The sequence below is a fragment of the Aotus nancymaae genome, unplaced genomic scaffold (genome assembly GCF_030222135.1).
Source record: "Aotus nancymaae isolate 86718 unplaced genomic scaffold, 86718_ANA_hifiasm-v0.15.2.pri h1tg000089l, whole genome shotgun sequence".
Classification (NCBI taxonomy): Eukaryota; Metazoa; Chordata; class Mammalia; order Primates; family Aotidae; genus Aotus; species Aotus nancymaae.
The window spans coordinates 21,643,479-21,670,933 of record NW_026988504.1 but is presented as its reverse complement, the minus strand read 5'-3'; the positions used below and the strand labels follow the sequence as shown (position 1 = coordinate 21,670,933).

Below are 27,455 nucleotides of genomic sequence, written 5' to 3'. Positions count from 1 at the left end.
GAGAAGGGCTGCTTCTCCACTGGAGTTGTCGGGGAGGGAGCTCCCTTCGAGGGGCGCGGAGGCTCAGGTGTCGGGCCCAGGATCCCCGCGGGAGGCCGAAGGGGGCGAGCGCAGGGGCGAGCGGGCAGCTGCAATTAGATCGCCAGGCCAGCCCCGCAGCAGTTCTTCCGGCTGCCCCGCACTGTGTGCGCCAGTCCTGCCTCCTACCTGGGCATCTGGTCCCTTTTCTTTTTGCTCTGCCCAGTACTTAGTGACGCCAGGAGAGATCTCACTTTACTTCTCCGCGCGTCCCGCCTCCGTCTCCGCCTGCCGGCCCCCGTTTCTTCCGGTCCTGCCCCCGCCCTCCGCCAGCCGCTATCGCCCCATCTGTCTGTCCCGCCTCCGCGCACTTGTCCCGCCCCTCACTGCGTGTTCCTCCCCTGCCCGCCTTGGCAGGGCCGAGCCGCCCCGGGTTGAGCCGGATCTAGGGGCGGACGGGCTGGTCGGGCTGGGGAAGGCGGACGCTGGGCTTCGCATCCTGCGTTCCAGGAGTTCCGGCCCCTCCAGGTTAGGAATCTGATAGTAGGGGCGGCGCGCACCTGGGGCGGGCGCCGAGGAGGAGGTAGAGGAGGAGACGGTCGTCAGAGCGGGTCATGGGGGTTGGAGGCGAGGGCGGGGGTTGTGAATGGCTGGGAGTGGCCCCTCCCGCGGGTCCCAGCGCCCCCAGCCCCGTCGGGGGCGCATCTGCTTTGTGCAGTTTGTGCAGCGAGGGCGCCAGCTCCTAGTTGGAGAGGCCGCTGACGCGCGCCGCCTGGCAGAAGGAGGTGAGGCCCGCGTGGGAGCGCACAGAGCGGCCGTGGCCGCGGGACCGGCCCCACCCCTGCCCCTAGCCTGGGCTGAACCGCAGAGTTCTCTCCTTGAAGTAGTAGCTTGGAGAAAACAGGCGGGGCGGCCGCCTCAGACACCGCCTGCCCCAGCCCTCTCTGTCTCACAGGCGCAGAAGCCAAAGCAGGGCCGGAAGCCCCTGCTTTGTCTTTGTCCCAGGGCGGCTTGGGGCCCAGGAAACACACCCAGAATTCAGGGCTCTCGTCTCTAGGGCAGGAACATCAGGAGTCCCTGCACGGAGCAGGGTCTGCTCCCCCAATCCTGGGCCCAGGAGCTGGTATGGTTGTGCCCATCTCATTACCTCCTGTGCCAACTTGGAGGGCACAAAGCCCTGGCCCAGCAGCTTGAACAACATTTCCAAGAACAGGGTCTGCAGTCCCTGGGGGCCACAGACCTGGCTGTTCCTCACCTGGCCTTAGGGCAGAGAAGGTGGAGGAGGGAGAGGAGGGGGCTCCCCCAGGCCAAGCCCATCCTCCTCCACCAGCCTTGCCCCTCACCCATGCACTGAGCCAAGTGGTGGTTGTCATCGAGGACACCCATGAAGTCACTGAAACTTACGATTCGGTCACCTGGGGAGAGGGGAGAAGGAGCGCTCTGGGTGCCTGCCCCTGCAGAAGGCCTGCCTTGCAGATGTCTGCTGGCAGTTCCAGGTGTTAGAGAATCTAGTCCTGCCTCTAGCCAAGGGCAGACCCCAGTTTGAATGGGGGAGAAATGGCCCTTGCCTTGGGGGTTCCCAAATCAGGATTAGGATAAACACAGCAGCAACGTTTACAGGCCATGAGATAGGTGTGTTGGTCAGGGCAGGCTTCCTGGAAGAGGGAACTTTAAAATAGGACCAGGCCAGGATTTTGTGGGAAGGGGAGGCATTCTTTTTTTTTTTTTTTTTTTTTTTTTGAGATGGAGTTTCGCTCTTGTTGCCCAGACTGGAGTGCAAAGGCGCGATCTCAGCTCACTGCGACCTCCGCCTCCTAGGTTCAAGCGATTCTCCTGTCTCAAGCCTCCCAAGTAGCTAGGATTATAGGCATGCGCAACCGTGCCTGGCTAATTTTTTATTTTTATTTTTAGTAGAGATGGGGTTTCTCCATGTTTGTCAGGCTGGTCTCGAACTCCTGACCTCAGGTGATCCACTGTGCCCGGCCAGGGGAGGTATTCTTTAGAAGAATGCCTGGAGGTGGGAGAGGACAAGAGGACAGGGATGGGGCACCCACCATCTAAGCCTGCCTTCCACAGAGCCTTGCACGTCTCCTGTGGACTCAGCTGGACACCCACATTGCCCAAGGCAGCGTTCCTGCTGCGCTGTCCACAGTGCCTGTTGGGCTGGAGCTGAACCTTTTGGAGATATCCTGGAAGGCTGAGGGTAGAGGGGGACAGGTGGCAAGACAAACTGCCCACACAGGAACCCTGAGAGCTGCCCACTCTAGCTCAGGTGGGACTGATGACTTGGCTCATTCCAACTCCCTCCTGGGTGTTAATACATTTTTATTTATTTATTTTGAGACAGAATCTCACTCTTTGCCCAGGCTAGAGCCCACCTCAGCCTCCTGAGTAGCTGGGATCACAGGTACATGCCACCACGCCTGGATAATTTTTTAATTTGTTGTAGAGGTGGGGTTTTGCCATGTTGCTCAGGCTGGCCTCGAACTCTCAGGCTCAAGTAATCCTCCTGCCTTGGCCTCCCAAACTGTTGGGATTACAGATGTGAGCCTCCACGTCTAGCCTAAAACTTTTAATATAAAGAGTAGCAGTGGCTGTTGTGTATTGGTACATATTAAGTGCCCATTCAGTCCTCATGTCCTAAACTCATCTTTGAAAAACATTGAAAATCCAAGGTCAGGTGTCCAAGGTCACGTCTGGCAGTCTGGCTCTGAAGCTACAGTGCTTTGGAGCCCTGCTGGTGCCTGGCATGTAGCAGGCACTGAACATTGCTGATGATGAATAAAGTGATTCTGCTTGGAGGGGGCCCTGCCAATATCAGGACATGTTATTTGGGGGAGCATTGGGGCTGTGGTTTCTTTTGCCTTTATCCCTATGGTCCTAGACCCCATGAGGCAGGGGAACTCGGATCCCCCCCCAGTCTTTTTTTTTTGAGACAGAGTCTTGCCCTGTCGCCCAGGCTGGAGTGCAGTGGCACAATCTTGGCTCACTGCAACCTCCGCCTTCTGGGTTCAAGCGATTCTCTTGCCTCAGCTTCCTGAGTAGCTGGGATTACAGGCACCTGCCACCACGCCCAGCTAATTTTGTATTTTTATTTATTTATTTATTTATTTATTTATTTATTTATTTTATTGCATTTTAGGTTTTGGGGTACACATGTGGAGAACATGCAAGATTGTTGCATAGGTGCATATGTGAATTTTGTATTTTTAGTAGAGACAGCATTTCACCATGTTGGTCAGGCTGATTCTCAAACTCCTGATCTTGCGATCCTCCCACCTCAGCCTCCCAAAGTGTTGGGATTACAGGTGTGAGCCACCGTGCCCAACCTTTTTCCCCCCATTTTTTCTCCTTCTTTACCTTCTTTTCCATCCTGTTCATCATCCATCTCTTCATCTAAATATCTGCATTCAGTTATCTACCAATCCAGAGTTTTGCTTTCCTCCCTCCTTCACTTCACACACACACACACACACACACACACACACACACACATTTTTGTAAGCCCTAGGGTTGTAGAGGTGAGCAGATCAGACAAGCATGGAGGGATGGTTGCAAACACTGGCTTCCTGCAGTGACCCCAGCTTCAGGGAGGGCAATCTCTGTAGTTCTTCCCTGAGCACCTCCTAATTTGATTACCTACTCCCAATCCCGGGGCCTTCACCTGCCAGCTGCTGGGGTGTCAGGGGCAGCAGATTCTCGCCTCTCAAGCTGCCCCAGGAGAAACAGGTTGGAAAGGTCTTTGCACCGGTTGCAGAGAAATGCCAGGGCCAGCCAGGTCTTACCCCAAACCCAGTGCCCCCAGGCCTGGCCTCCGGTCCCTGCCTTCACCTCTGAGACCCAACATCTGGACCTGACTCTACTGGATGGGCAACCACAGGCCCTGGATTTCTCTGGCCCTCCTCATGGTGTGCTCAGCCTTTGCGGTCATGGCTGCTGCCGGCTCCGTCCGGGTCTGCCAGGCAGTGTGCAGCTGCAGCCTCCCTTTCTGCATCCTGCCAGCCTGCTCCTCTGCTGGATCTCACGTGAGCAGCCTTTGAGGCTGCTGTGGAGGCCTTAGAGGCAGGGAAGAGACAGGGCAGAGTGGCCCAGCCCATTCAGATACTCAGACTCCAGGGGACCTGGGACCAGGCCTGTGGGTGTACAGTTCCACCTCCTCCCAGGGTCTTCCACATGAGGCTGTGCCACAGCCCTCTCTGCAGGGGACTCTGGGGGAAGGGCTAGGGCAGTGATTCCCCCAACTCTGGGTGAGGGACAAGGACCCTCCTCCAGCCTGTTTGTTCTTAACAATGACTCAGATCTCTTGGTCTTCTGCCCTCTGCTGCCTCAAAGGCAGAGTCACAGGCTCTGAGGCTGGTCCAGCGCTCCAGCCCAACAAATGCCAGTCCGCCTTTGTGGTGGACGTTAGCATCTTTTGGCAGGAGGTGTACCCTGTCCCTCACCGGAGGCTCACTTCTCCCTGCTGAGGCGCCTGCTGCTGCTCTTTCTTCTTTTGAGTTTCTGCCTCCCTTAAGGCATCTGAATTTGCAACTCTACTCTAGCTGCTGAGTCAGGATGGCAGAGACCCAAAGAGAGAAGCAGGTCCAGGGACCTGAAGCCAGGAGTAGGAGGGTAGGGCCCAGCCCAATACAAACCCACCTGCCATGTTTAAAAAATACCCCAGGAAACCTAAAACACTTAAAAGAACAGAAATCAAGTAATGTCTGCTCTCAGGGAATTAAACTAGAAGTCAATAACAAAAGGATAGCTGGAAAATCCCCAAATACTTGGAGATTAAACAACACACTTGCAGGCGGGGCACGGTGGCTCACGTGCTCATGGAGGTGCACTCCAGCCTGGGCAACAGAGCGAGACTCTATCTCGAAAAAAAAATAAATTAATCCAGCACTTTGGAGGGCCAAGGTGGGCGGATAGCTTGAGCTCAGGAGTTTTAGCCTGTGCAACATGGTGAAACCCCATCTCTACTAAAAATACAAAAATCAGCTGGGCGTGGTGACGCGTGCCTGTAGTCCCAGCTACTCGGGAGGCTGAGGCAGGAGAATTGCTTGAACCTGGGAGGTCAAGGCTGTAGTGAACTGAGATTGTGCCACTGCAGTACAGCCTGGGCAACAAAGTGAGAACCTCTCTCTCTCTCTCTCGCTCTCTCTCTCTCTCTTGCTCTCTCTCTCTCTCTCTCACACACACACACACACACACACACAAACTTTTCTTTCTTTTTTTTTTTTTTGAGACAGAGTCTCACTCTGTTGCCAGGCGCCAAGCTGGAGTGCAGTGGCACAATCTCGGCTCACTGCAACCTCTGCCTCCCGGGTTCAAGCAGTTCTGCCTCAGCCTCCCAAGTAGCTGGGACAACAGGCACGCGCCACCACGCCCAGCTGATTTTTGTGTTTTTAGTAGAGACGGGGTTTCGCCATGTTGGCCAGGATGGTCTCGATCTCTTGACCTCGTGATTCACCCGCCTCGGCCTCCCAAAGTGCTGGGATTACAGGCTTGAGCCACCGCGCCCGGCCAAACTTTTCAAAATAATACATGGATCAAACAAGAAATCTCAAGAGAAATTTAAAAATATTTCAAACTTGATGAAGATGAAAATAGAGCTTATTCCACATTTGTAGGATGCAGCAAAAGCAGTGCTTAGAGGGAAGTTTATGGTGTTGAAAGTATGTTTTAGAAAAGGAGAAAGATCTAAAATCAATAATTAAGCTGCTATCTTAGGAAACTAGAAAAAGAGCAAATTAAATCCAAAGTAAGCAGAATTAAAATAATAAAAACTAGGGCAGAAATCAATACATTTGAAAGCAGAAAATCAGCAAATAGAGAAAATCAACAAAACCAAAAGCTAGTTCTTTGAAAAGATCAATAAGACTATAGCCAGGCTAACAAAACGAAATAAAAATGGAGAAAAGACACAAATTAAGAATATAAGAAATAAAAGGGATATGAAAGAGGGGAAAAAGAATAGAATCTAGACCACAGAGCTTACACAATCCACAAACTTTAACTCAAAATAGATCATAGACTACATGTGTGTAGATCTCATAGACATTCAAAGGATAATGAAGGAATGTTATAAACAACTCTGAGCCTGCATACTTGATAACCCAGATGAAATGGACCAATTCCTCAAAAAGCACAATCTGCCAAAACTCACGCAAGAAGAAACAGACAATCTGAATAGGCCTGTATTTATTAAATAAATGGAATCGAATCAATGATAATTAACAAACTTCCAGAGCAGAAAGTAGCAGGAACAGATGGACTCACTGGTGAATTCTACCAAACATTCAAGGACGAGATCATATCCATTCTGTACAATCTCTTCCAGAAGACAGAAGCCAAGTGAATATGTCCTCACTCATTCTCTAAGCCCAGCATTGCCTTAATTCCAAAACCAGAAAAAGACATTGTCAAAAAATAAAATTAACAAATCAATCTCTCTCAGGAATATGATCACAAAAATCTTTACCAAAATATTAGCAAATTTAATTCAACAATGTATAAAAAGAATTACACATAATGACCAAGTGGGTTCATCCATGAATTCAAGGCTGGTTCAACGTTTGAAAACCAGTTAATGTAATCCATCACATCAACAGCTTAAAGAAGAAAAATCACAAGATCATATAAATAAATGCAGTCAAAGCATTTCACGAAATTTAACACACATTAATAATAAAAACTCTCAGCCAATTTGGAATAGAAGGGAACTTTCTCAACTTGATAACAAACATTTACAAAATACCTACAGCTAACATGATACCTAATGGTGGTGAGAAACTCAAAGCTTTGTTGCTAAGATCAGTAAGAAGGCACTGCCCTTAAACATCATACTGGAAGTCCTAGCTAATGCAGTAAGACAAGAAAAGGAAACAAATGATGTAAAGATTGGGAAGGAAGAAATAAAACTGTCGCCGGGCGCGGTGGCTCACGCCTGTAATTCCGGCACTTTGGGAGGCTGAGGTGGGTGGATCACGAGGTCAAGAGATCGAGACCATCCTGGTCAACATGGTGAAACCCTGTCTCTACTAAAAATACAAAAAATTAACTGGGCATGGTGGCGCGTGCCTGTAATCCCAGCTACTCGGGAGGCTGAGGCAGGAGAATTGCCTGAACCCAGAAGGCGGAGGTTGCGGTGAGCCGAGATTGCGCCATTGCACTCCAGCCTGGGTAACGAGCGAAACTCCATCTCAAAAAAAAAAAAAAGAAATGAAACTGTCATAGTTTGAAAATGACAGGATCTTTATCCACATACACACACACGAAGAATCTAGACCACAGAGCTACACAGTTCACAAACTTTAACTCAAAGTAGATCGTAGACTACATGTAAAACACAAAACTATACAACTCTGAGATAACAGGAGAAAACCTAATTGAGCGTGAGTATAGCAATGACTTTTTAGATACACATGAAATACATAATCTGTGAAAGAAATAATTGATAACCTGGACTCCATTAAAATTAAAAACTCTGCTCTGTGAAAGACAATGTCAAAAGAATGAGAAGATAAGCCATAGCCTGGGAGAAGATACTTGCAAAAGACACACTTGATAGAGGACTGTTATCCAAAATATGTAAATTACTCCTAAAACTCAACAGTAAGTCCAGGCATGGTGGCTCAGTACTGTAATCGTGACAGTTTGGGTGGCTGAGGAGGGAGGATTGCTTGAGCCCAGAAGTTCAAGTCTACAGTGAGCCATGATGGCACCGTTGTGCTCCAGCCTGGGTGAGGGCGAGAAAACTTGTCCCAAAAAACAAAAAAACAAAACCCTTCAGTAAGAAAATGAACAGCCTGATTTTAAAAAAATGGGGAAAAGGCAAGTGTGGTGGCTTACGCCTTTAATCCCAGCACTTTAGGAAGCTGAGGTGGGAGGATTGCCTGGGGCCAGGAGTTTGAGATCAGCCTGGGCAACAAGCAAGACCCCATCTCTACGAAAAATAAAAAGCTTAGCTAGGCACGGTAGCACACACCTTTGGTCCCAGCTATTTGGGAGGCTGAGAGGTGAGGATCACTTGAGCCCAGGAGTTCAAGGCTGCAACGAGCCACTGCACTCTGCGTGGGTGACAGAATGAGACTTTGTCTTAAAAAAAGAGAGATCTAGGCCGGGTGCGGTGGCTCAAGCCTGTAATCCCAGCACTTTGGGAGGCCGAGGCGGGTGGATCACGAGGTCAAGAGATCGAGACCATCCTGATCAACATGGTGAAACCCCGTCTCTACTAATACAAAAAGTTAGCTGGGCATGGTGGCGCGTGCCTGTAATCCCAGCTACTCAGGAGGCTGAGGCAGGAGAATTGGCTGAACCCAGGAGGTGGAGGTTGTGGTGAGCCGAGATCGTACCATTGCACTCCAGCCTGGGTAACAAGAGCGAAACTCCGTCTCCAAAAAAAAAAGAGAGAGATCTAAACAGGCACCTCACCAAAGAATATATACAAACGAAAGTAAGCATATGAAAAAATGTTCAACATCTTATGTTCAGCAAATTGCAAATTAAAACAATGAGATACTAATACGCACCTATTCAGATGCCAAAATCCAAAACGCTACCACCACGAAATACTGGTGAGGATGTGGAACAACAGGAACTCTGCTTCATTGCTGGTGGGAATGCAGAATGGTGCAGCCAATCTGGAAGGCAGTTTGGCAGTTTCTTACAAAACTAAACACACCCTTATCACGTGATCCAGCAATCTTGCTCCTTGGTATTTATCCAAATGTTTTGAAAACTCATATCTGCACAAAAACCTGCGCATGGAAGTTTATAGCAGCTTTATTCATCATTGTCAAAACTTGGCAGCAACCCAGATGTCCTTCATTAGGTGAATGGATAAGCAAACAGTGACACAAGTGGACAATGAAATAGGATTTACCGCTAAAAATAAATAAGCTGTCATACTACAATCAAAACCTATAGAACGGGCTAGGCGCAGCGGCTCCAGAGTAAAGTGCTCTGTAATCTCAGCACGTTGGGAGGCTGAGGTGGGTGGATCACTTAGAGTTAGGAGTTCAAGACCAGCCTGGCCAACATGGTGAAACCCTCATCTCTACAAAAATACAAAAATTAACTGGACATGGTGGCGGGTGCCTGTAGTCCCAGCCACTTGGGAGGCTGAGGCAGGAGAATCGCTTGAACCCAGGAGGCGGACAGAGGGGTTGCAGTGAGCTGAGATCCCGTCATTGCACTCCAGCCTGGGTGACAAGGCGAGACTCCATCTCAAAAACAACAAGAACAACAACAAAAAACCCGTAGCCTGTAGAACACCAACAGGGAACCCCAGTGTGAACTGTGGGCTTTTGGTGGTGATGATGAGTCAGCTGTGACAAATGCAGCACTGCAGGATGTCCATACTGGGGCGGAGGTTGCATGTGGGTGGGGACAGGAGTACATGGGAACTCTGTACTTTCCACTCAATTTTGCTGCAAACCTAAAACTGTTCTAAAAAATAAAGTCTATTAATTAAAAACAAGCTGTGGAAAGATGAGTCCTGAGAGCCCAGCGATGCTCCTGGCCCAGCCCCCACTGCCCCCAGACTCACCTCGGCAGCTCCTCCTTGTCCCTCCTTCCTGTCTCCTGCCTGCTTCTCCTTCTGGCTCTGGCCCATTCTCAACTGCTCACCCCTTCCTAATCCCACCCTCCAGGCCCTGGGCGTTTCTCTCCTTGGCCCCTCCCAAAGCTGGGCTTTCACTTAGAAGGGAACCTGAGGGCCAGGCGCGGTGGCTCAAGCCTGTAATCCCAGCACTTTGGGAGGCCGAGGCGGGTGGATCACGAGGTTAAGAGATCGAGACCATCCTGGCCAACATGGTGAAACCCTGTCTCTACTAAAAATACAAAAAATTAGCTGGGCATGGTGGCGCGTGCCTGTAATCCCAGCTACTCGGGAGGCTGAGGCAGGAGAATTGCCTGAACTCAGGAGGCGGAGGTTGCGGTGAGCCGAGATCGCGCCATTGTACTCCAGCCTGGGTAACGAGCGAAACTCTGTCTCAAAAAAAAAAAGAAGGGAACCTGAGCCCCGGCCTTGGGGCCTTGGCCTTGGTGAGGTCTCCCCTCCCCCTTCCCCCAGCCTTCCCTCTCCACATCCCTGTCCCTCCGTGTGCTCTGAATCCCCTTCCTTCCTTTGCTGCCATCTCTCCGCCGCCAGAAGCCAGTCTACACTGCCTGTTCTCAGGCCTCCAAGGTCAAACCCTGGGTGGGAGGCTTTGTAGTGGTTGTATGCTTTTTGTTTGTTCTGCTTTTGTTTTTTTGAGATGGAGTCATGCTCTGTTGCCCAGGCTGGAGTGCAGTGGTGCAATCTCAGCTCACTGCAACCTCTGCCTCCCAGGTTCAGGAGATCCTCTTGCCTCAGCCTACCAAGTAGCTGGGACTACAGGCACATGCCACCACGCCCAGCTAATTTTGGTATTTTTAGTAGAGTGGGGGTTTCGCCATGTTGGCCACACTGGTCTCGAACTCCTGACCTCAAGTGATCTTCTGGCCTCTGCCTCCCAAAGTGTGGGATTACAGGAGTGAGCCACCGCGCCCGGCCTTGTGTGTACGTTTGGTACATGTGACGGTCACAGGCACACACGGTCACAGGCACACGAGTGTGGCATGTGCTGTTTCCACCGTGTGTGAGTGCTGTATGTGTGATGTGCTGGGCAGCTGGTGGTGTCTGTGTGCACACATCTGGGTGACACAGGGCTCTCTCCTGTTTTTGAGATACTTCTAGCCCCAGCCTGTGCCCCACTGGAGGACCAGTCCTTCGGCCTCATTTTCCTCCCCTTCAAGCTCCTGGACACCATCCCTTCCCCATGCCAGGCCTTCCCCATGAAGAGGGCAAGAAGAACCCCTGAAGACCCACTTTTCCACCTGCCCAGTCCCACACCCAGGAGGCTATCTCTGCAGAGGATCTCAACACACCCCTGGCCTCAGGCCAAGAGGAAGCCACATTTCACAGTCAAAGAAACGGAAGCCTCAGAGGACACCGAGGTCTCCCCAAGACCAGCCACAAGTCTTTCTGCTGTCCTAGAGGTCTGACCAGGAGGGAGTGAAGAGGAACTGACCCTTCAGGTGACAGGTGACAGATGGGTGGCTAGGACAGGGGTGGTGCTGCCCTCTGGGGGCAGGTGGGGCTGGGACAGCTAAAAAGTGGGGTGGCATCCCTAAAAAAAACTGAGAGCAGGACACAGCAGCCAGGTGGGCTCCCTGGCCCAGGGGCCTTTGCACGGAAGTCGGAGCCGATGACCGGCACTGGAGGCTTTATTGGTTCTGTCTAGTCATTTCTCTGGGATGTGTGGGGCTGACAGCTTAAAATGAATTTTCACCAATAGTGGATTCCTTTCTCTTTTCCCGGCACTGAGCTGCAACACAAAAGACAGAGTGTCACTTGGGCTCCAGAGGGTGGGTGAGGGAGAGGGGTGAGCCCAGAGGCCCTCTGTGGAGGTCACTAGGGGTCAGGGGTCTTCTGCTGCTGCCTGCATTCTGTGCTCATTCGCCACCAGAAAGCAAGGTGTCCTGGAGAGCCCTGCACCCTCGTTCTCCCCTTGAGAGACGTGTTCTGGACCCCAGGGTTGGGGCCAAAAGGCTCTCTGCAGGGCAGACCCCAGCCTGAGCATTTCTGACCTTGGTGAGGCCTGACCTCCAGGGTGGGAAGCTGCCTAATGCCAGCGTGGTCCTTCCCTTTTGAACCCAGGCCCCTGGGCTCGCCCTTGTTGGTCCCCAGGCCTCCTCCAGCCCTCGCCTTGGCTCTGTTCCTGAGTCCACTGGAACCTTGTTCCAACAGCCTTTGCGAGGTCACGGAGGTGGAGCCACACAGCTCACCTTGTCCGCTCCCAGGCCCTCATTCCACTGTCCCCACCCCTACCTGGCTGTGAGGAGCCCCCCATGTCCCACCACAGCCCCTCTGGGGGAGCTGCAGGGCTGGCCTCACTCACTCTTCCTTGACTCCCTGCAGTGGAGGTGACGTGACTGGTGGCTGGAGAAGCTGCATTTCCCCTTCGATGGTGGCTTTCCTGATCCCTGGCTTGCTGAAGTCAAGGTAAGAGTGAGGAAATTTCTTGCCTTCCTGACTCCAAGATTTCTGTGGAGCTCCGGCTTCACGTGGTTTTTCCAGCAGGGTCTCTGCGTGCTTTTCTAGCTCTCGACCCTCCACAGTGGTCAGGACGGGTTCTGTGGAAGCCTCCGGAGCCTGCTGGGGTGGAGCTTTCATCATGTGTTCCAAAGTGGGCAGGTCCATCCTGCTGGAGGAGGCCACAGCCAGGGCAGATGCAAAGATGACTAGCTCTGTCAGGCCAATGGGTGGCGGGAGATCTGAGGGCAGGAGGGGGCTTGGTGGCGCCTGGGAGCTTGCGGCTGGAGGAGCTGAGCGGGCGTTGGGGGTCTGGAGCTGCTCCTCGGAGCACAGGGTGTCGGTGGCTACGGCCGCCTGGCCGGGGGCTCTGGTGAGCTGGCTTGCGCTGGTGGTGTTGAGCTGCGTGTGGATGGCCCGCTGCAGGCTGTGCTCTGAGGTCTGGATGAGCTTGTTTGCCCAGAAGAGGTGCTTGGAGGTCTGTGCACTGATGGAGTGGTGGTTGGCGGACACCTGTTTCTCCTCCATGGAACTATGGTGGCTTGAATTCAGACTCCACGGTCTGAAGGTCTGCGGCACAGGCAGCCCCATGTTGGAGTGGACGGATTCTATCCTGCACAATGGCTGCAGGAATCCTTCGAAGCCAGCCTCCTTGTTCCACTTGGCTTCTGTGTCCAGCTCAGCTTCAGGCTTGAGGGCTGGGTACAGCTCTGACTCCAGTAAAGCCGGTACTGGTTCCATCTCCAGGTCTGGGTCTGGGTCTGGGTCTGGGGCCAGGTCCACTTTGGGTCGGAGCTTCTGCTCTAGTGCGTCTGCCTCTAGCTGAAATGTTTCACCTCAAAGCTGAGGAGGCGGGAGCTAGAGGTCCTGCCCCTGAGGCCCTCCCTGGCCCCGAGTCCCTGCCCCTCCCCTGCCCTTGTCTCCCCCCATCACCCCCTTGCCTACCTCCTTTTCAGGGACCTGCCTGGTGAAGGGGTGTGTCTGTGTGTGTGTGTACCCTCATCAGCCTGGTACTAGGGTCCCAGAACTGTCAAGGGTAGGGGCTGGTGGGGACTTAAGGAAGAGCCCTGCCCCTTGCCTACCACCTCCCCATAGGAGGACACCCCCGTTTTTACCTCCTGTTTTTCTTGTATCTGGTGTTGACTTAAGTCATCTCTAGGACAGAAGAGACAGAGTGGGTGATGGGGATCCGTGGGGTGGGTGGCAGCTTCAGCAGGAAGGGGGTCTCAAAGCTCTCTGCCTTGTAACAGAGGCTGGCACGATGCCCCTGCCCCCAACCACCCTGCCACCTGCTCATCCACTCCCCTGGTGTCCCACTCTGCTGCTACCAGGAAGTCTGGAGTTGTTTTCCGAAACTTTAGTGAGTTTAGGAAGCTCCTTGCCAACTCATGCCCCGCCCCCAAAGAGGAATCCAGTTGGTTGGAGGTAGGGCCCAGGAACCTTCATTTTTATCAAGCATTGCAGGCAGGCTAGGGCAACTCATTTTGAGGACTAGTGCCCAGAACACTAGTCCCCAGCAGGGGAGCCCCAGAGCGACATCCTCCTACCCACCTGCCACGCCTTCCTCAGTGCCTGCCCACCCCGCCTTGGGCAGCTCTGTCCTCAGCAAGCCAGGCAGCTCTCAGGGGTTAGTCCCATCCCGTCCGTGGGTGTGCCCCACCACCCCTCAGCCTTCCTTTCATGCCAGGGGCTAAGGGCAGAAACAGAGGGGGAGGGTAGATACCCCACGCCCTCCCCAGCCTTTTGGCCTGGATGCTGCCCCTGGGGAGGTTTTGGAAATGACAGAAGGGAGGGAGATCCTAGGCTGGGGGATTGGTGGTGTTGAGGGTAAGGCTGGAGGTCCTGGAGGGCTCGGGGGAGGCCCTACGATGATGAGGGATGGTTCTCACCGCATCTCTGCAATCTCCACTGATCCTTTGCTGCAGCATGGAAATCCATGGGTACCTGGCAGGGGGAAGGAGGTGAGCGCAGGGAGCTGCAGGGTAGGGGACAGTCCAGGAGGGATTCCAGAGCCGCCACCTCCTCTCGCCCTCCCTTTCTCCCTTCCTGGCTGCCGTTCCCTGACCGTCCTGCTCTGCCCTCCTTGCTCCTTTGCCTATCCTCCAGTCCTGCTTCCTCCACTCTCCACTCTTTGCCTTGCCTCCTCGGAGGCTCCCTGTTCCATCTCCATCCCCCAAAACCGTGACTGCTGACAGTACCCCAACCATGACCGGGCGCTTCTGTAGCTTGGGCACTTTACCTGCTTCATCTCATTGATTCAACACAAAAAATTAGGACAGGTCCATTTGCCCAAGGCCCCCTCGCTGATCATAGCTGCAGTGATGACTTGAATGCAGGTTTGATTCAAGAAACTCTTAACTCCCCAGGCTTCCCCACCCCCACTACTCCCAGGAGCCTGTAACTGCATGGAGTCCCCATCAAGTCCCATGAGAACCTTCCCCATCTCCCCATTCCTGCTCTTCTGCCGGCTTCTGCTCTCTCTGGATCATCCATCCCTGACTCCAGGCCAAGGCCTGCACCCCAGGTATGTGATCTGAGGTGATGCTGGCACCTATCTGACGATTTAAGAACTCAGATCACCCTCTGCAGGGGAGACTGACTCCTCGGGAACATCCCCCAACCCCACACCCCTCCCTGGAGGCTTGTATCTTTTACAGCAGAAGCTGTTTCTTCACCCTGAGTGGGTGGGAAGCACCAGGCTGTCCTGTTCTCTGCTCCCTAGGGCCATGCATAGGAGTTGATGGTGGGGCCATCATCATGACCCTGCCATGATGCAAGGTGGTTCCCTGTCAGCCTGGGGTGTGGCAGGAAGTGACAGCCCTGGCTCTGGCTGGGAAGAATCGCTCCCAGGATTATACTGGAAGGATGAGAATGTGCTGTGGTCTCTTCCTAGATATGTAGAGGCTGTGGGGAGGGGTCCTTGCATGGCTGGTCTTGGGATAGGGACCATCTGCTTCAGCCTGGTTTTGGGGATGTATCAGCAGAGTGGCGGGGCTTTGGGGCACCACCATGGACGGGCCCCCAGTGGCCAGCTCAGTGGTCTCTTCAGAACCCCGCACCTACCTCCTTGATCATCATGCTTCCCTGGCTTCCTCATGCGTCTCTCTTCTCCCTCTCCAACTCCCCTGCCCCAGGTCCTGCTGTTTCCCAGGCTTCTGACCTCAGGGCCTTTGCTTGCTTTACAAAATTTCCCTGGCAGTTTAATCAACACGTACAGCCTCAACCCCTCCATAAACAGCAACTGGGTATGGACAGGAGAAGAAATTACTGTGGCATAAGCCTCTAACAGCACTGGGGGCTGGGAGAAAAAGTCAGATGTTGACTCAAGTTGGGACCTCTGTGCCTGACTTGGGAATATTTTATTAGGGATTGAAGTGACATTCTGCAGTATATGAAATAATTTCTTTCTTTTTTTTTTTTTTTTTTTTTTTTTTTGAGACAGGGTATCATTCTGTCATCCAGGCTGGAGTGCAGTGGCGTGATCTCAGCTTACTGCAACCTCTGCCTCCCAGGTTCAAGTGAGTCTCCTGCCTCAGCCTCCCAAGTAGCTGGGATTACAGGTGTGCACCACCGTGCCCAGCTCACTTTTTGTATTTTTAGTAGAGATGGGGTTTGACCATGTTGGCAAGGCTGGTCTCAAACTCCTGGCCTCAAATGATTTGCCTACCTTGGCCTCCCAAAGTGCTGGGGTTACCGGCATGAGCCACTGCGCCTGACCGAAACAATTTCAATTTCCAGTGGTTCGTTGCTGGTACACAGAAATATAGCCATCTCGTATCCTGCAACCATACTAAAATCTTATTCGTTCTCATAGTTTTTTTTTTTTTTTTTAGGATTATATCAGATTTTTTTTTTTTTTTTTTTTTTTTTTTCCCCGAGACGGAGTTTCGCTCTTGTTACCCAGGCTGGAATGCAATGGCGCGATCTCGGCTCACTGCAACCTCCGCCTCCTGGGTTCACGCAATTCTCCTGCCTTAGTCTCCCGAGTAGCTGGGATTACAGGCACGTGCCACCATGCCCAGCTAATTTTTTGTATTTTTAGTAGAGACGGGGTTTCACCATGTTGACCAGGATGGTCTCGTATATCAGATTTTCTACATAGATAATAATGTGTGTAAGTCAAGACACTTTTACTTCTTCCTTTCCAATCTGGTTCCTCTTATTTCCTTTTCTTGCTTAATTGCACTGGGGACGGTCTTCATACCATGTTGAGTAGGAGTGTGTGTGTACATCCTCAATTCATTCTGAGGTTAGGGAAAGTGTTTAGCGTTTCACCATTGAGTATCATGCTAGCTGTAGGTTTCTTCACAGATGCCCTTCATCAGCTTGGGCATCTTCATTAAGTTTCCTCTCCTAGTTTGCTTAGTTTTTTTCTTTTTTTTTGAGATGGAGTCTCACCCTCTTACTCAGGCTGGAGTGCAATGAATGGTGCGATCTTGGCTCATTGCAACCTCTGCCTCCCAGGTTTAAATGATTCTCCTGCCTCAGCTTCCTGAGTAGCTGGGATTACAGGTGCCCACCACCATGCCCAGCTAATTTTTTTTGTTGTTGTTATATTTTTAGTAGAGATGGAATTTCACCATGTTGGCCAGGCTGGTCTCGAACTCCTGACCTCATGATCCACCCACCTCAGCCTCCCAAAGTGCTGGGATTACAGGTGTGAGCCACCGCACCTGGCCTGCTTAGTTTTAATTACGAATGGATGCTGGATTTTTCCTAATGCCTTTTCTGCATTTATGGAGATGATCATATGGTTTTTCTATGTGTTATACATAACATATGTTATAATACATTAACATATGAGTAATGCTATATTATTTGGGTGATAATTCTTTTATATTTTTATATTCTGTTTCTGGTAAAATACATTTTTTGTTTTGAGACACGGTCTCACTCTGTTGCCCAGGCTCGAATTCAGTGGTATGACTACAGCAACCTCCACCTCCCTGTCTCAAGTGATCCTCCCACCTCACCTCCGGAGTAGCTGGGACTACAGGTGCACACCACCACACCCAGCTAATTTTTGTATTTTTTGTAGAGATGGGTCTTGTTATATTACCCAGGCTGGTCTCGAACTCCTGGGCTCAATCTATCCACCTGCCTTGGCCTCCCAAAGTGCTAGATTACAGGTGTGAACCACTGTGCCCAGCTATAAATTGATTTTTTAAAAGTTAAATCAGCCTTGCATTACTGGGATAAATCTCATTTGGTTATCATGAGATTCAACAACATTTTATATGTTGTTGAATCTGATTGGCTTTTTTCAGAATTTTCACATGCATATTCATGAAGGATATTGGTGTATAATTTTCTTTTCTTGTAATGTGTTTGTTAGGTTTTGATAGGGAGGATGGCTTGAGCCTGGGAGGTGGAGGCTGCAGTGAGCTGAGATGGTGCCACTGCATTCCAGCCTGGGCAACAGAGTGAGACCCTGTCTCAAAAAAAAAAAAAAAGAGGATTTTGCTGTGTTGCCCAGGCTGGTCTCAAACTTTTAAGCTCAAGTGATCCTCCCACCTTGGCCTTCCCAAGTGTTGGGATTACAGGCGTGAGCCACCGTGCCAGGTCTAATTTCTTACCTCAAGTTCACACCTTGGATGTCCAGACTCTTAAGTGTGGCCACCACGGTTCTGCCTGTCTGACCCCTGTCTTCCTTTCTCGTCTCTCATCTCTCTATATCCTACTCTCCTTGCCTCATTCATCCTTCATCCTTTCACCCAAATGAGAAACCTGGGTCATTCGTGACTCCTCCTCACTCCGCAGCGCCTGCCCGTCCTACCCCTGATGCCCTCCTCATCTCCCAGTACCAGAGCCAACACAAACCTGTGACTTCCTACCCTTTTGCACTCGGCGCTGAGTGCTTCGCCAATCAGTCTTCATACCTACCCTATGCCCAGGTGGCCCCGACTCTCCTCTCACAGATGAGGAAATGCGTATGAGGTCACACAGCTATTAACAGCAGCACACGACCCGAAGGCAGGTCTGGCTGGCTCCACGCTCCCGGATGCTGCTCACTGCACTGTCTTAAATCTCTTTAGCTCTCCAGCAGGACCACTGCAACCATGTCCCCTTCAGTCTGGAGTTTTCAATGGCCTCAGAGTGAGCCTGCTACATCACACTTGCCTCTAGTCACCCCCCAGACTCCATGTGGCCTCTTGGTCTGATCTCTACCTTCGTTTATCATCTCTTGGCATCCAGCTTCCTGTCCCTCACCCTAAGCCGAAGCTACCCCAGAGTACGGCAGCCCTTCTGCACCCAGTGCCTTTGCAAATGCTGTTTCTCATACCTGGAAAGCCTTCTTCTGGCAAAGTCCTACTCAGGCCTGAAATCAACCAATTCAAATCATCAGTGTAATCCTCTCCATGATAAACCTGGCAGTCCAACCTATGTTTTACCTTACAGGCCTCAGCCACCGCACCTGACCTCTGGTTAATTTTTTTTTTTTTTTAAAGACAGGATCTTGCTGTGTGGCTCAGGCTGGAGTGCAGTGGCACCATCTTAGCACACTAACTTCTGGGATTCAGTGAGCCTCCCAGTTCAGCCTGCCAAGTAGATGGGACTACAGGCTCATGCCACCACACATGGCTAATTTTAAACATTTCCTGTAGAGGACAATGTCTCACTATGTTGCCTAGGCTGGTCTTGAACTCCTGGCGTCATGTGATCCTCCCACCTCTGCCTCCCAAAATGTTGGGATTACAGGCGTTGAGCCATCATGCCTGCCTAATTTTTCACCATTTTGAATGCTGGCCCATGCCCTTCTGGGAGAGAGGACCCCCAAAAGAAAGCCACCATCTGGGTCCCCTATGGTAAGGGGAGACCCAGGGCGCTGGGGGCTCATTGGTTCAGAGAAGAGTACAAGGCACCAAGGAAGCGCTCAATGAACATCTGTTGAAGACTGCCGCTCCTGCCTGTGGCGCCTCAAGCATTAAGAAGGGACAACTGGACGTGATTTTTTGCATCTGCAGTTCAGGATAATTCATGAGTTGTTTCCTGTGCACAAGGCCACTGCTCCTTCTGTGGTCTCACAACCCCTTCAAGAACCGCTGACTCTGCAGCGCCTACCCCAAGGCGTACATGCGTGTCCGTGCACACACACGGGTGTGCACCACGCAGGGGTTGAGGCTGGGAGCCGTAGTCAGGGACACCGGGTGGGCTTTGGAGGGGGTCAGCCTGGCTTTCAGGGGCTGGGGGTTTGGGAGCAGGGGAACGGACCCCGGTGGATTCCTGACCGCCCCCTCAACGCCCTGCCCCCCTCACTTTCGCTTTCCCCCTCCCACCCCCGCCCCCGCCCTCGGGCGCCCGCCTGCTCCCACCTGTCACCCCCATGCTGACAGAGGCTCTGTTGGGAGGCGGGGAGCGGGCTGGTGGATACTGCCTCTCCGCCTCTAGTGTGCTCTTTGGCCGGGGGACTGGGGGGCACCGGTGCCTGTGATGTCGCCTGTTCTGTGACGTCCCCGCCGCGACCCCGCAGGCAAGGAACTGCATTTAGGTTCCAGGCGGGCGGGCGGGGACTGCCCGAGTGAGGCGTCCTCGGAAGGCGAAGGCTTGAGGGCCTAAGCCAGAACCCCGCCTCTGAAGACCTCGACGGGACTCGCGCTTCGGGATAGCCAGCAGCACAGGGCCCAGAACAAGAGGCGGGCGGCGTGTAAGCCTGGCTCGGCTGGACTAGACTTGCACCTGCTCTGCACGCCCGGACGCAAGGCTGCTGCCCCTTCCGGGGTCCCAGGGCCCTTCCAAGAACCGACTCAACCAACCCAAGCTGCGCGCACACACACTTGTGCACATAGGGAGTGTGGAGCCAGACTGGACAAGGCACTCCGTGTGCTCCAGCTCCGTGAGCAAGGAACTCGGTCCCACACTCATCCCTGGCGCCAAGCAGGGCACAGGAGGCAGCGGAAACGGGTAAGAGTCCAGGGCAAGGACGTGGGGGAAGGTGGGAGGCCTGTGGTGTGCATCCGGCATCTATGGCTGGTCAGGGTCCAGAACCCATCCCTGTTTCCCTACTGGTGGTACAGGTGACTGACCTGGGCAGTGGTACCAAGTGGGCAGGCTTTGGTGTCCTCCTCCTCCTCCTCCACCCCTAGGCTTGGCAGTGTCTGACCAGGGACTTCTCTGATGCCACTGGTCAAGGCATCTTGCCTCACCGGTCTGAATGGATAGCCCAGAGGTGGGACGGGAAGCACTGGGAGGGGCGCTGGGAAAGCAGCCCCACTCAAAGGCCCAAACAGTCCTTGTCCAAAACAAGGAGAAGACTTGAAAAGATTTAACCAAGAAGGCAAAGAGGCAGTTGATAAGGTCATGAGGTTCAGCACCAGCAGGCAAGAGTGAGGACTCCCATGGGCTGGAAACATCTGTCATCACCCCAAACTTTATTGCTCACAGAGTTCTCTACACCCACACTCTGCAGTACCAAGGCTGCAGTTCTTCATGTGCTGGGGCTGGGCTCTCCCCCCGGGAGCAGTCTGGCTCGATGTGGACAGCTGGACAAAGGCTGCCTTGGCAAGATGTGGGGATGAGCCTCCTAAGGAGTCTCAGTGTCCCTGCCCCAGGAGGTTGAGGCTAGCAGACACCCCATGACAATTCACAGCTGATTTAATGCTACGTGAGTCCTGAGCAGCTGCTCTGGAGAAGAGGCTAAGCTGGGGCAATGGGGAAGGGGTGCTATTCTTAGAGAAATCTGGAGGAGGTTTGAGGGGTCACATGCATGTGGACAACTCAAGACTGTGTCCCTTCACCCCACCTCCTGGCCTGCTGTGCTGTGGCAGAGCCACTGCCCTGTCCTGCCAGAGGGCAGCCATGAAAGTGCTTTGAGGTCATCAGAGTGCAAAGTGCCATCAGCAGTACCCTCCGGCCAGGGGCAGGGCAGGGTGAATGCCAGTGTGATGCTGAGCTGTGCTCTGGGGGACCGGCACTCTGGAGACTGACAGTGGGGCTGGGGTGCCGGAGTGTCTCTGGTCTGCTTTCTTCAGCACTGATCATGTCCATCTGCAGACCTCTCCCATCAGGTGCATCCTATCACCTTCCCAGGGGCAGTACTGGGCCTGTAGGAGCTCGGGCTGCTGCTCTGGGGCAGAGTGATAGCCAGCAGCACAGGGGCATGTGTTTGGGACTGAGAACCGTGTCACTAACACAGCTGCTTTGGCCCTTGGCTGAACCAGAGGTCAACTCAGAACCTGTGTTGCCACAACCTGGAACTGCGATGTATTCTACCAGGGAGCCTTCCCAGTGTCATGCATTCCTTTCCTCTACACCCAAAAGGGGTGAGCTGGCCAGGTGAGGCCAGGCAAGGGGGTCAGAGGGCCCCTTAACGTACGGATGGGCATACCTTCTGCCCTGGTTCTGCACTGAACCTGAGCGTGAACCCTTACACACTCAACACCCTCACGCCAGCCTGGAGGGTGAGGGGCTGAGGGGCTCGCCCACCCCTTCTGACCCAGGCTGGAAGCTGCCCTCCCGTCTGCCAGCAAATGGTCACTGATCCAAGCGGGTCAGGCCAACTCGACTGGAGCAGGGCAGAGAAGATCCTGTTTGTTCCCCGAGGGAACTCCTGCCGTCCTCCTTTGTCTCCTCACATGGCAGACAGAGTGTCTTCCCAGCAGGGTGGGGCAGGACTCAGGTGGGAAATCCTGGGAGGCGTTCTGCTCACCCCCACCTTGCTGCTGCCAGCTTCTGGTCCCACTGCTGAGCCAGGGGTTGGCAGATCCCTGGGAGTGGCTGAGCCTGTGATTCAGGGCAGCATCGTGCGCTGAGCGGGAAGGCTGCTTCTGGCAGCGTGGAGCCAGTGGCGGAGGGCAGGGCTAGGGCCTGTTCTCCAGCTGGCCATGCTTGACCCTCCAGCTCCAGGCGAAGCTGCCGTCGGGGGCCAGCGTGCACTGCAGGTCGATGCCCGAGTCTGGCACCTCCATGTCGTAGCGAACAGGCTGCCCGTCTTTGGTCACCAAGCTGAAGGCTGCAGCTGGGATCTAAAGGTGGAGCAAACCAGTGGGCTGAGAGCATGGCATGGGACTCAGAAGCCACATAGAAAGGTAAAGACATCTCCCTACAGCCAGACCAGGGGCCCTAAGAGCACTGTGTGTCTGGCATTCCAGAGGCTCAGAGAATCCCACTTGGCCCAAGGGTGGGTCCGGAGGACATCTCTACCTGCCACTCTTGCTTTAAGGCCCTGGGGGACGTCTGAGGCCAAGTCCAACTATTCCCTAGAGTGCCATTCTACTTTGAAAGCCTTTCTCCTGGAGTGTGGGGACAGATGCACTGGCTTCTGGGTCTCTGCCCGTCAGAGTGTACCTGCCCCTTACCTGGCTACTGATGCCAGTGGCGATGTCTCCCACCTTGACTCGGTGGAACTCCCGGATGTGCAGGTGTTCACCATTGAGAGACTGTATTTGGATTTTCACACCTAGAAGGCAGGCAAGGTGACAGTCAGGAGAGCAGCTGCTGGCTCCCCAAGGACCAGGGTCCTGGCAGGGGCTGGGGAACCTTTTTGTTAAAAGTCTTTCTGCCCTACGTAAGAGGGGAGCAGGTCTGGCTATGACGAAGCAGCAGAGATGAAATTTAGACTGGTCTAAGCACAGCTGCATTTTTTGTTTTGTTTTTTTTGAGATGGAGTCTCATTCTGTCGTCCCAGCTGGAGTACAGTGGCACGATCTCGGCTCACTGCAACCTCCGACTCCCAGCTTCAAGTGATTCTCCTGCCTTAGCTTCCCGAGTAGCTGGGGTTATAGGCATGTGCCACCACACCCAGCTAATTTTTGTATTTTTAGTAGAGATGGGGTTTCACCATGTTGGCCAGGCTGGTCTCTAACTCCTGACCTCACGTGATCCACCTGCCTCGGCCTCCCAAAGTGCTGGAATTACAGGCATGAGCCACCACGCCCAGCTACACAGCTGCATTTTATAAGAAAAAAAAAATTCAGGCTGGGACAGCCCTAAAGTTATACACCTGCTAGTTCCTCCTGGCTGTCAACACTGGGTATTCGGCCTGAACATTGTGAAGAGCCGGGGTTGGCTCCTATGGGGAAGTTGTATTTCAATTTGGATGCAAAGCAGAAAGGAACTCAACACAAAGATTCTTAGATTATGAGCAACTTAGATTGCTCCCTGAGTTGAAGTGGCCTTTGGCCAGCCATGGGGGCCTGATGTCATGAGTCACACTGCCCTGGAGAGGGCCAGAGAACTCCGAGCTGATGAAGGCCTTGTCTAGCAAAGTCACAACATAACGTATGCAATCAAGCGTGAAAATGAAGGAATTATGTTGTCTTTCTCATCTGACCTCAAATCCCACAGAGGGATTCCTTTTGCTGAGTTTTTGATGAAAACGCTCATGGGTCCCATTCCTTTTCCCTTTAGATGTGGTTAATTGCTCATTTTCCTGACTCCAGGTCAAGAGAGACTGCTCTCCTCCCCAAGCTAGTGGGGCCTTCTGGGACTCCATCAGCAACCAGTGCGGGGATGATGGTCCCTCACTGCCCTATCAGGAAGGGCTTGTGGGTGATCAGGACCTTTGCTGAAAACCCAACTTACTGGCCAGGAACCTCAAGTTCTGGGACCAGGGGCCTTCCTCTCCCCACCTGTGCCAGGGGAGGGGAGACACAATCCCTCAATGGCTGTCTAGCTCCAGGCAGATCAGCTGCCATGGGGGCTGCCGAGCAGGTGAGTTGGACTGTACCATTGAAATAGCTTGGGGTGTCGGTGGGCCGCCCCCGGGCCAGCACCATGTTCCAGCTGGAGCTTCGAGCCTCGGCCTGGCTGCTCCAGGAGTGTACGCCTGAGCTCAGGGTGTCCCTCGAGCTTTGAGAGGCCTTGGATGGGTTCTGAAACAACAAGGGTGGGCACAGACTTATGCCCTTGGGCTCCGGGATCCACCTCCAGTTGGGTCTCATTTGGGGCAAAGGGGCCCTGGGCTCTCCAGGGGTGAGGAGCTGCTCATGCCCTCAGCTGCCACCATGGGGGACCAAGGCCTGCTTCCCCATTATCTCTGGTAGCAAAACACATTCACTAATCCCAGGAGGGTAGATTTTCATGGTTTCTGTCACTCTGAGAAACCACGACCACCTGCCCCACCCTAGTGAGGACCCCTACCAGAAGGAAGGGGTGACCCCCATCACCCTCCCTTTACCCACTACTTGCACAGAGTCCATTCACTAGCTGGACACAAAGCTACTTGCTCTGTGCCAGGGCCAGGGGGACCATACCCCTGGAGCCATGGATCTCGGGCCACAACCCGCTCACCTTCTCGCTGTCATCTGACAGGGAGAAGCTGTCGATGCTGAGACATGAGAGAATTTGCTCCTGCTCCTCCAGGGAAAATGGCTGGGACAGGCTGTTCAGGAATAATTCTGCAGGGAAAAGTGGAAGATGGCTGTGAAAGACTGGGAGGAGGCTGGCTGTGTTTTCAGGGGTTCTTCCTGCACAGTCTGTAGAAGCTGAGCTGCTGGGGAAGGGGCTGGAAGGAAGTCCACACCACGGGTAAAGAGGAGACGCGCTGGCCTCCGGGGGCAGCCCAGGGCCAGTGCTCAGGGCTGCAACCACGGCTGCCCATACCTATTTCCAGCTGCTGCAGCTCCTGCTCCGGGAAGGTTGCTTTCCGCTCTGGTGAGCTGGGGTTTCTGGCAGGGGCCGGGTCCAGGGAGGACAGAGGTAAGGGTTCCCACATCCCAGACTCCTCTTTGCTCAAAGTCAAGGGAGGAGACTTGTTTGGCTCTGGGGGTTCCGGTGGGAGAGGAGGCTGGAGCTCAGGGGCTCTGCCTGTCGTCTCCTCGGCTGGCTGGGGCCCTGGGACGCCTGGCGAGAGCTCCCTTGGCTGGGCGTGGAACGTCTGGTGATAATTGGCTTCATGTAGCAGTGGATGTCTTGGTTCTTTATATTCTCCCCTCCAAGGGCTCTTCAGACCTCCCACTAGGACAGAGAGGACACTGGTGAGGGGAAGCGTGCTGTGCACAGGTGGCAGGCCAGGCGGGAGCGGCCTCTCCTGAGTGCAGCAGGCTGGAGGTGAAGAGAGGGAAGACCCTGCCCCGGGCCACCATGGGAGGTGACTTCAGAGGGCAGCCTGGTGGTCTCCACAGGAGGCTTCCTGAATAAGATGGTCCCAGTGTAACAGGGATAGAACTGTATTTCTGTCTTTGATTCCATTTTCCTTTTAGGTATCAGTAGCAAATTCAAAAACTAGAATCAGTCCCAGATGACTTTGTTAACAAGAAAGAGAAGATTGAAAGACAGCCCTGGGGCTACACCAACTCGAGTTCCCAAAGTGGCCTCCTGGAACCACGGTCTCTCGGTCAGTATTTCCCCAGGCACCGTTTGTCCTGGCGTGGGGAGAGCTCAGCCCTGGGACCACCTTCATCATTATCACTACCAGCTGTCTTTGGGGAGGTGCAAGAGCTCTCTGATTTTCTTTATTTCGTTGTCATTCCTATAACCACGGCCTTTCTGTACCATCCCTGAGATGTCATTCTATTATGTTTGACGTGTCATTTTTGATTGGGTTGTATCCTTGCAAAATGTGTGTTATTTATCCTTTTTTATTTTTTAGACACGAGGTCTCACCATGTTGCCCAGGCTGGACTCCAACTCCTGGGCTCAAGCGATCCTTCTACCTCAGCCTCCTGAGTGGCTGGGACTACAGACATGTGCCACCATGCCTGGCTATTGATCTATTTTTAGTTTACCAAACAGGCATTATGTTCTGGGTCCCATTCTGTGTCGGGTTCTTTTCACTCAGCACCACAGCTTTAGGAGCCGTCCATGCTGCTCTGTGAACACCCAGTTGCTTTAACTGCGTGGCGCTCCACGCAGCTTCCTCCACCTTTTATGTCTCCATCCTCCCAGTGAGGGACCCGTCGCACCCTACTCCCCTCCCACAAAGGAAGCTGTATGCACATCCTCAGGCATGTCCCCGTAGGGATCTGCTGGCATTCCTTTGCCAGTGCACCCAGGGCTAGAGGTCCTTGGTCTGGTGTCCTCCAGAGTGGATAGCCTTGTCCACATGCCCATCAGCAGGACCTGAGGGGTCCCAACAGCCCCATATCCCACCAACTTTCTGCTTTTTTCCAGTCGAATAGCTCTCGAGTGTTACCTGGCCTTATTTATTTATTTTTTGAGTCAGGGTCTCACTCTGTTGCCCAGGCTGCAGTGGAGTGGGGCAATCACGGCTCACTGTAGCCTTCACCTCCCAGGCTCAAGCAATCCTCCCACCTCCTGCGTATCTGGGACTACAGGCATGTACCACCATGCCTGGCTAATTTTTTTTTCCTTTTCTTTTTTTTTTGCAGAGAAAGGGTCTTGCTGTGTTGCCCAGGCTGATCTTGAACTCCTGGCCTCAAGTGATCTTTCTGCCCCAGCCTCCCAAAGTGCTGGGATTACAGGTGTGAGCCACTGCGTCCAGCCTGGCTTTATTTTGTATTCTTGGATTCCTAGTGAGTTTGAGTTCCCTTTACACATCATAACCCTTGTGATACTAGTAAACATATATTTTGTCTTTAACCCCATTTCTGGCATATAACTCCTAAAAGCCTTAGTCTTTAAAGTGATCTCTTTTTATGTGCTAATGGATTGCCTGGAGGCTGGGTGCCCGTAGGTAGCTTCAGGATGGGCGCTGCTCATCAGAGAGACAGAGGCAGGATTAGAGGGTTGGGACTTTCATCCGACCATCCCACATACTGGAGGGAAGGGCACTGAGGGTTAGGCTGTTCACCAATGGCCAGTGATTTATTCAATCATGCCTACGTAATGAAGCCTCTACAAAAACCCAAAAGCTCCAAGAGGACAGGGTTCAGAAGCTTCTGGTAGCTGGGCACGTGGAGGCTCCTGAAAGGGAGCGAGCCCTGGAATTCCACACCCCCTCCCACACGCCTTGCCCTCTGCATCTCTTCATTTGTACCTGTTGTAATATCCTTTCTACTAAACTGGTAAATGTAAGGAGGAGTTGCCCTGAGTTCCGTGAGCCAGTCCGCAAATTAATCAATCCCAAGGAGGGAGTCGTGGCGTCCCTGATTTACAGCCAGTTGGTCAGAAGCACAGGTAAACACATGGGGCCTGCGACTGGCATGGGAAGCAGGGGCCGTCTTGGGGACTGAGCCCTCCTGTGGGATCTGATGCTATCTCCAGGTAGACAGTGTTGGAACAGAACTGAATTAGAGGACACCCAGCTGGTGTCTGCTGCAGAACTGATTGCTGGCTTGGTGGGTGGAAATCTCCACACATGTGGTCACAGGAGTCTTCTGGGTTGATTGTAGTTGAGTGGGAGAACAGAAAAAGCACTTTGGGTTTGTGTGTGAGTTTTCTCTCCCCATCTCCTGAGTGCTGCTTCTGCGTCAAGGCGTGGCACTGCCGAAATCTCCCAACAACCCCGAGGTTGCTGCACCACTATACTCCAGAGAGGAAACTAAGGGTCTGAGGG

General features: G+C 53.0%; 2 protein-coding genes and 2 long non-coding RNA genes across 8 annotated transcripts in view; 2 read left to right on the top strand and 2 right to left on the bottom strand.

The window, feature by feature from the left end:
* Positions 1-460: 460 nt before the first annotated feature.
* LOC135271659 (uncharacterized) lies at positions 461-19,296 on the top strand. Of its 2 annotated transcripts, XR_010339796.1 has the most exons (4): positions 461-546; positions 10,714-11,071; positions 11,948-12,031; positions 18,511-19,296. It is a non-coding gene; the product is annotated as an uncharacterized LOC135271659 (long non-coding RNA). The 2 variants fall into 2 exon arrangements; XR_010339795.1 differs by lacking the exon at positions 461-546 and having other exon boundaries at positions 10,243-11,071.
* Positions 11,023-14,030, bottom strand: SPATA32 (spermatogenesis associated 32). Its single transcript, XM_064369327.1, has 4 exons — positions 13,951-14,030; positions 13,177-13,216; positions 11,928-12,883; positions 11,023-11,354 (listed from the first exon to the last, which is right to left on the bottom strand). Exons 1-4 carry the CDS (start codon positions 13,953-13,955, stop codon positions 11,315-11,317), a joined length of 1,041 nt encoding a protein of 346 aa, XP_064225397.1. The 5' UTR covers positions 13,956-14,030; the 3' UTR covers positions 11,023-11,314.
* An 84-nt stretch (positions 19,297-19,380) lies between the features above and the next one.
* Positions 19,381-26,539, top strand: LOC135271658 (uncharacterized). Of its 4 annotated transcripts, none has more exons than XR_010339793.1 (4): positions 19,381-19,963; positions 21,899-24,652; positions 24,938-25,334; positions 26,329-26,539. It is a non-coding gene; the product is annotated as an uncharacterized LOC135271658 (long non-coding RNA). The 4 variants fall into 4 exon arrangements; XR_010339794.1 differs by having other exon boundaries at positions 21,899-25,048; positions 25,201-25,334; XR_010339792.1 differs by having other exon boundaries at positions 19,382-19,963; positions 21,899-22,086; positions 23,440-25,334.
* MAP3K14 (mitogen-activated protein kinase kinase kinase 14) overlaps positions 20,344-27,455 on the bottom strand; it is a 52,299-nt gene continuing 45,187 nt past the window's right edge. Inside the window, exons 12-16 of the mRNA XM_064369326.1 lie at positions 24,602-24,955; positions 24,290-24,396; positions 23,727-23,871; positions 22,357-22,457; positions 20,344-22,023 (exon numbers count right to left, since the gene is read on the bottom strand). Coding sequence (XP_064225396.1) covers positions 21,859-22,023; positions 22,357-22,457; positions 23,727-23,871; positions 24,290-24,396; positions 24,602-24,955 — 872 coding nt within the window. The 3' untranslated portion in view covers positions 20,344-21,858. The remainder of the gene's footprint in view (positions 22,024-22,356; positions 22,458-23,726; positions 23,872-24,289; positions 24,397-24,601; positions 24,956-27,455) is intronic.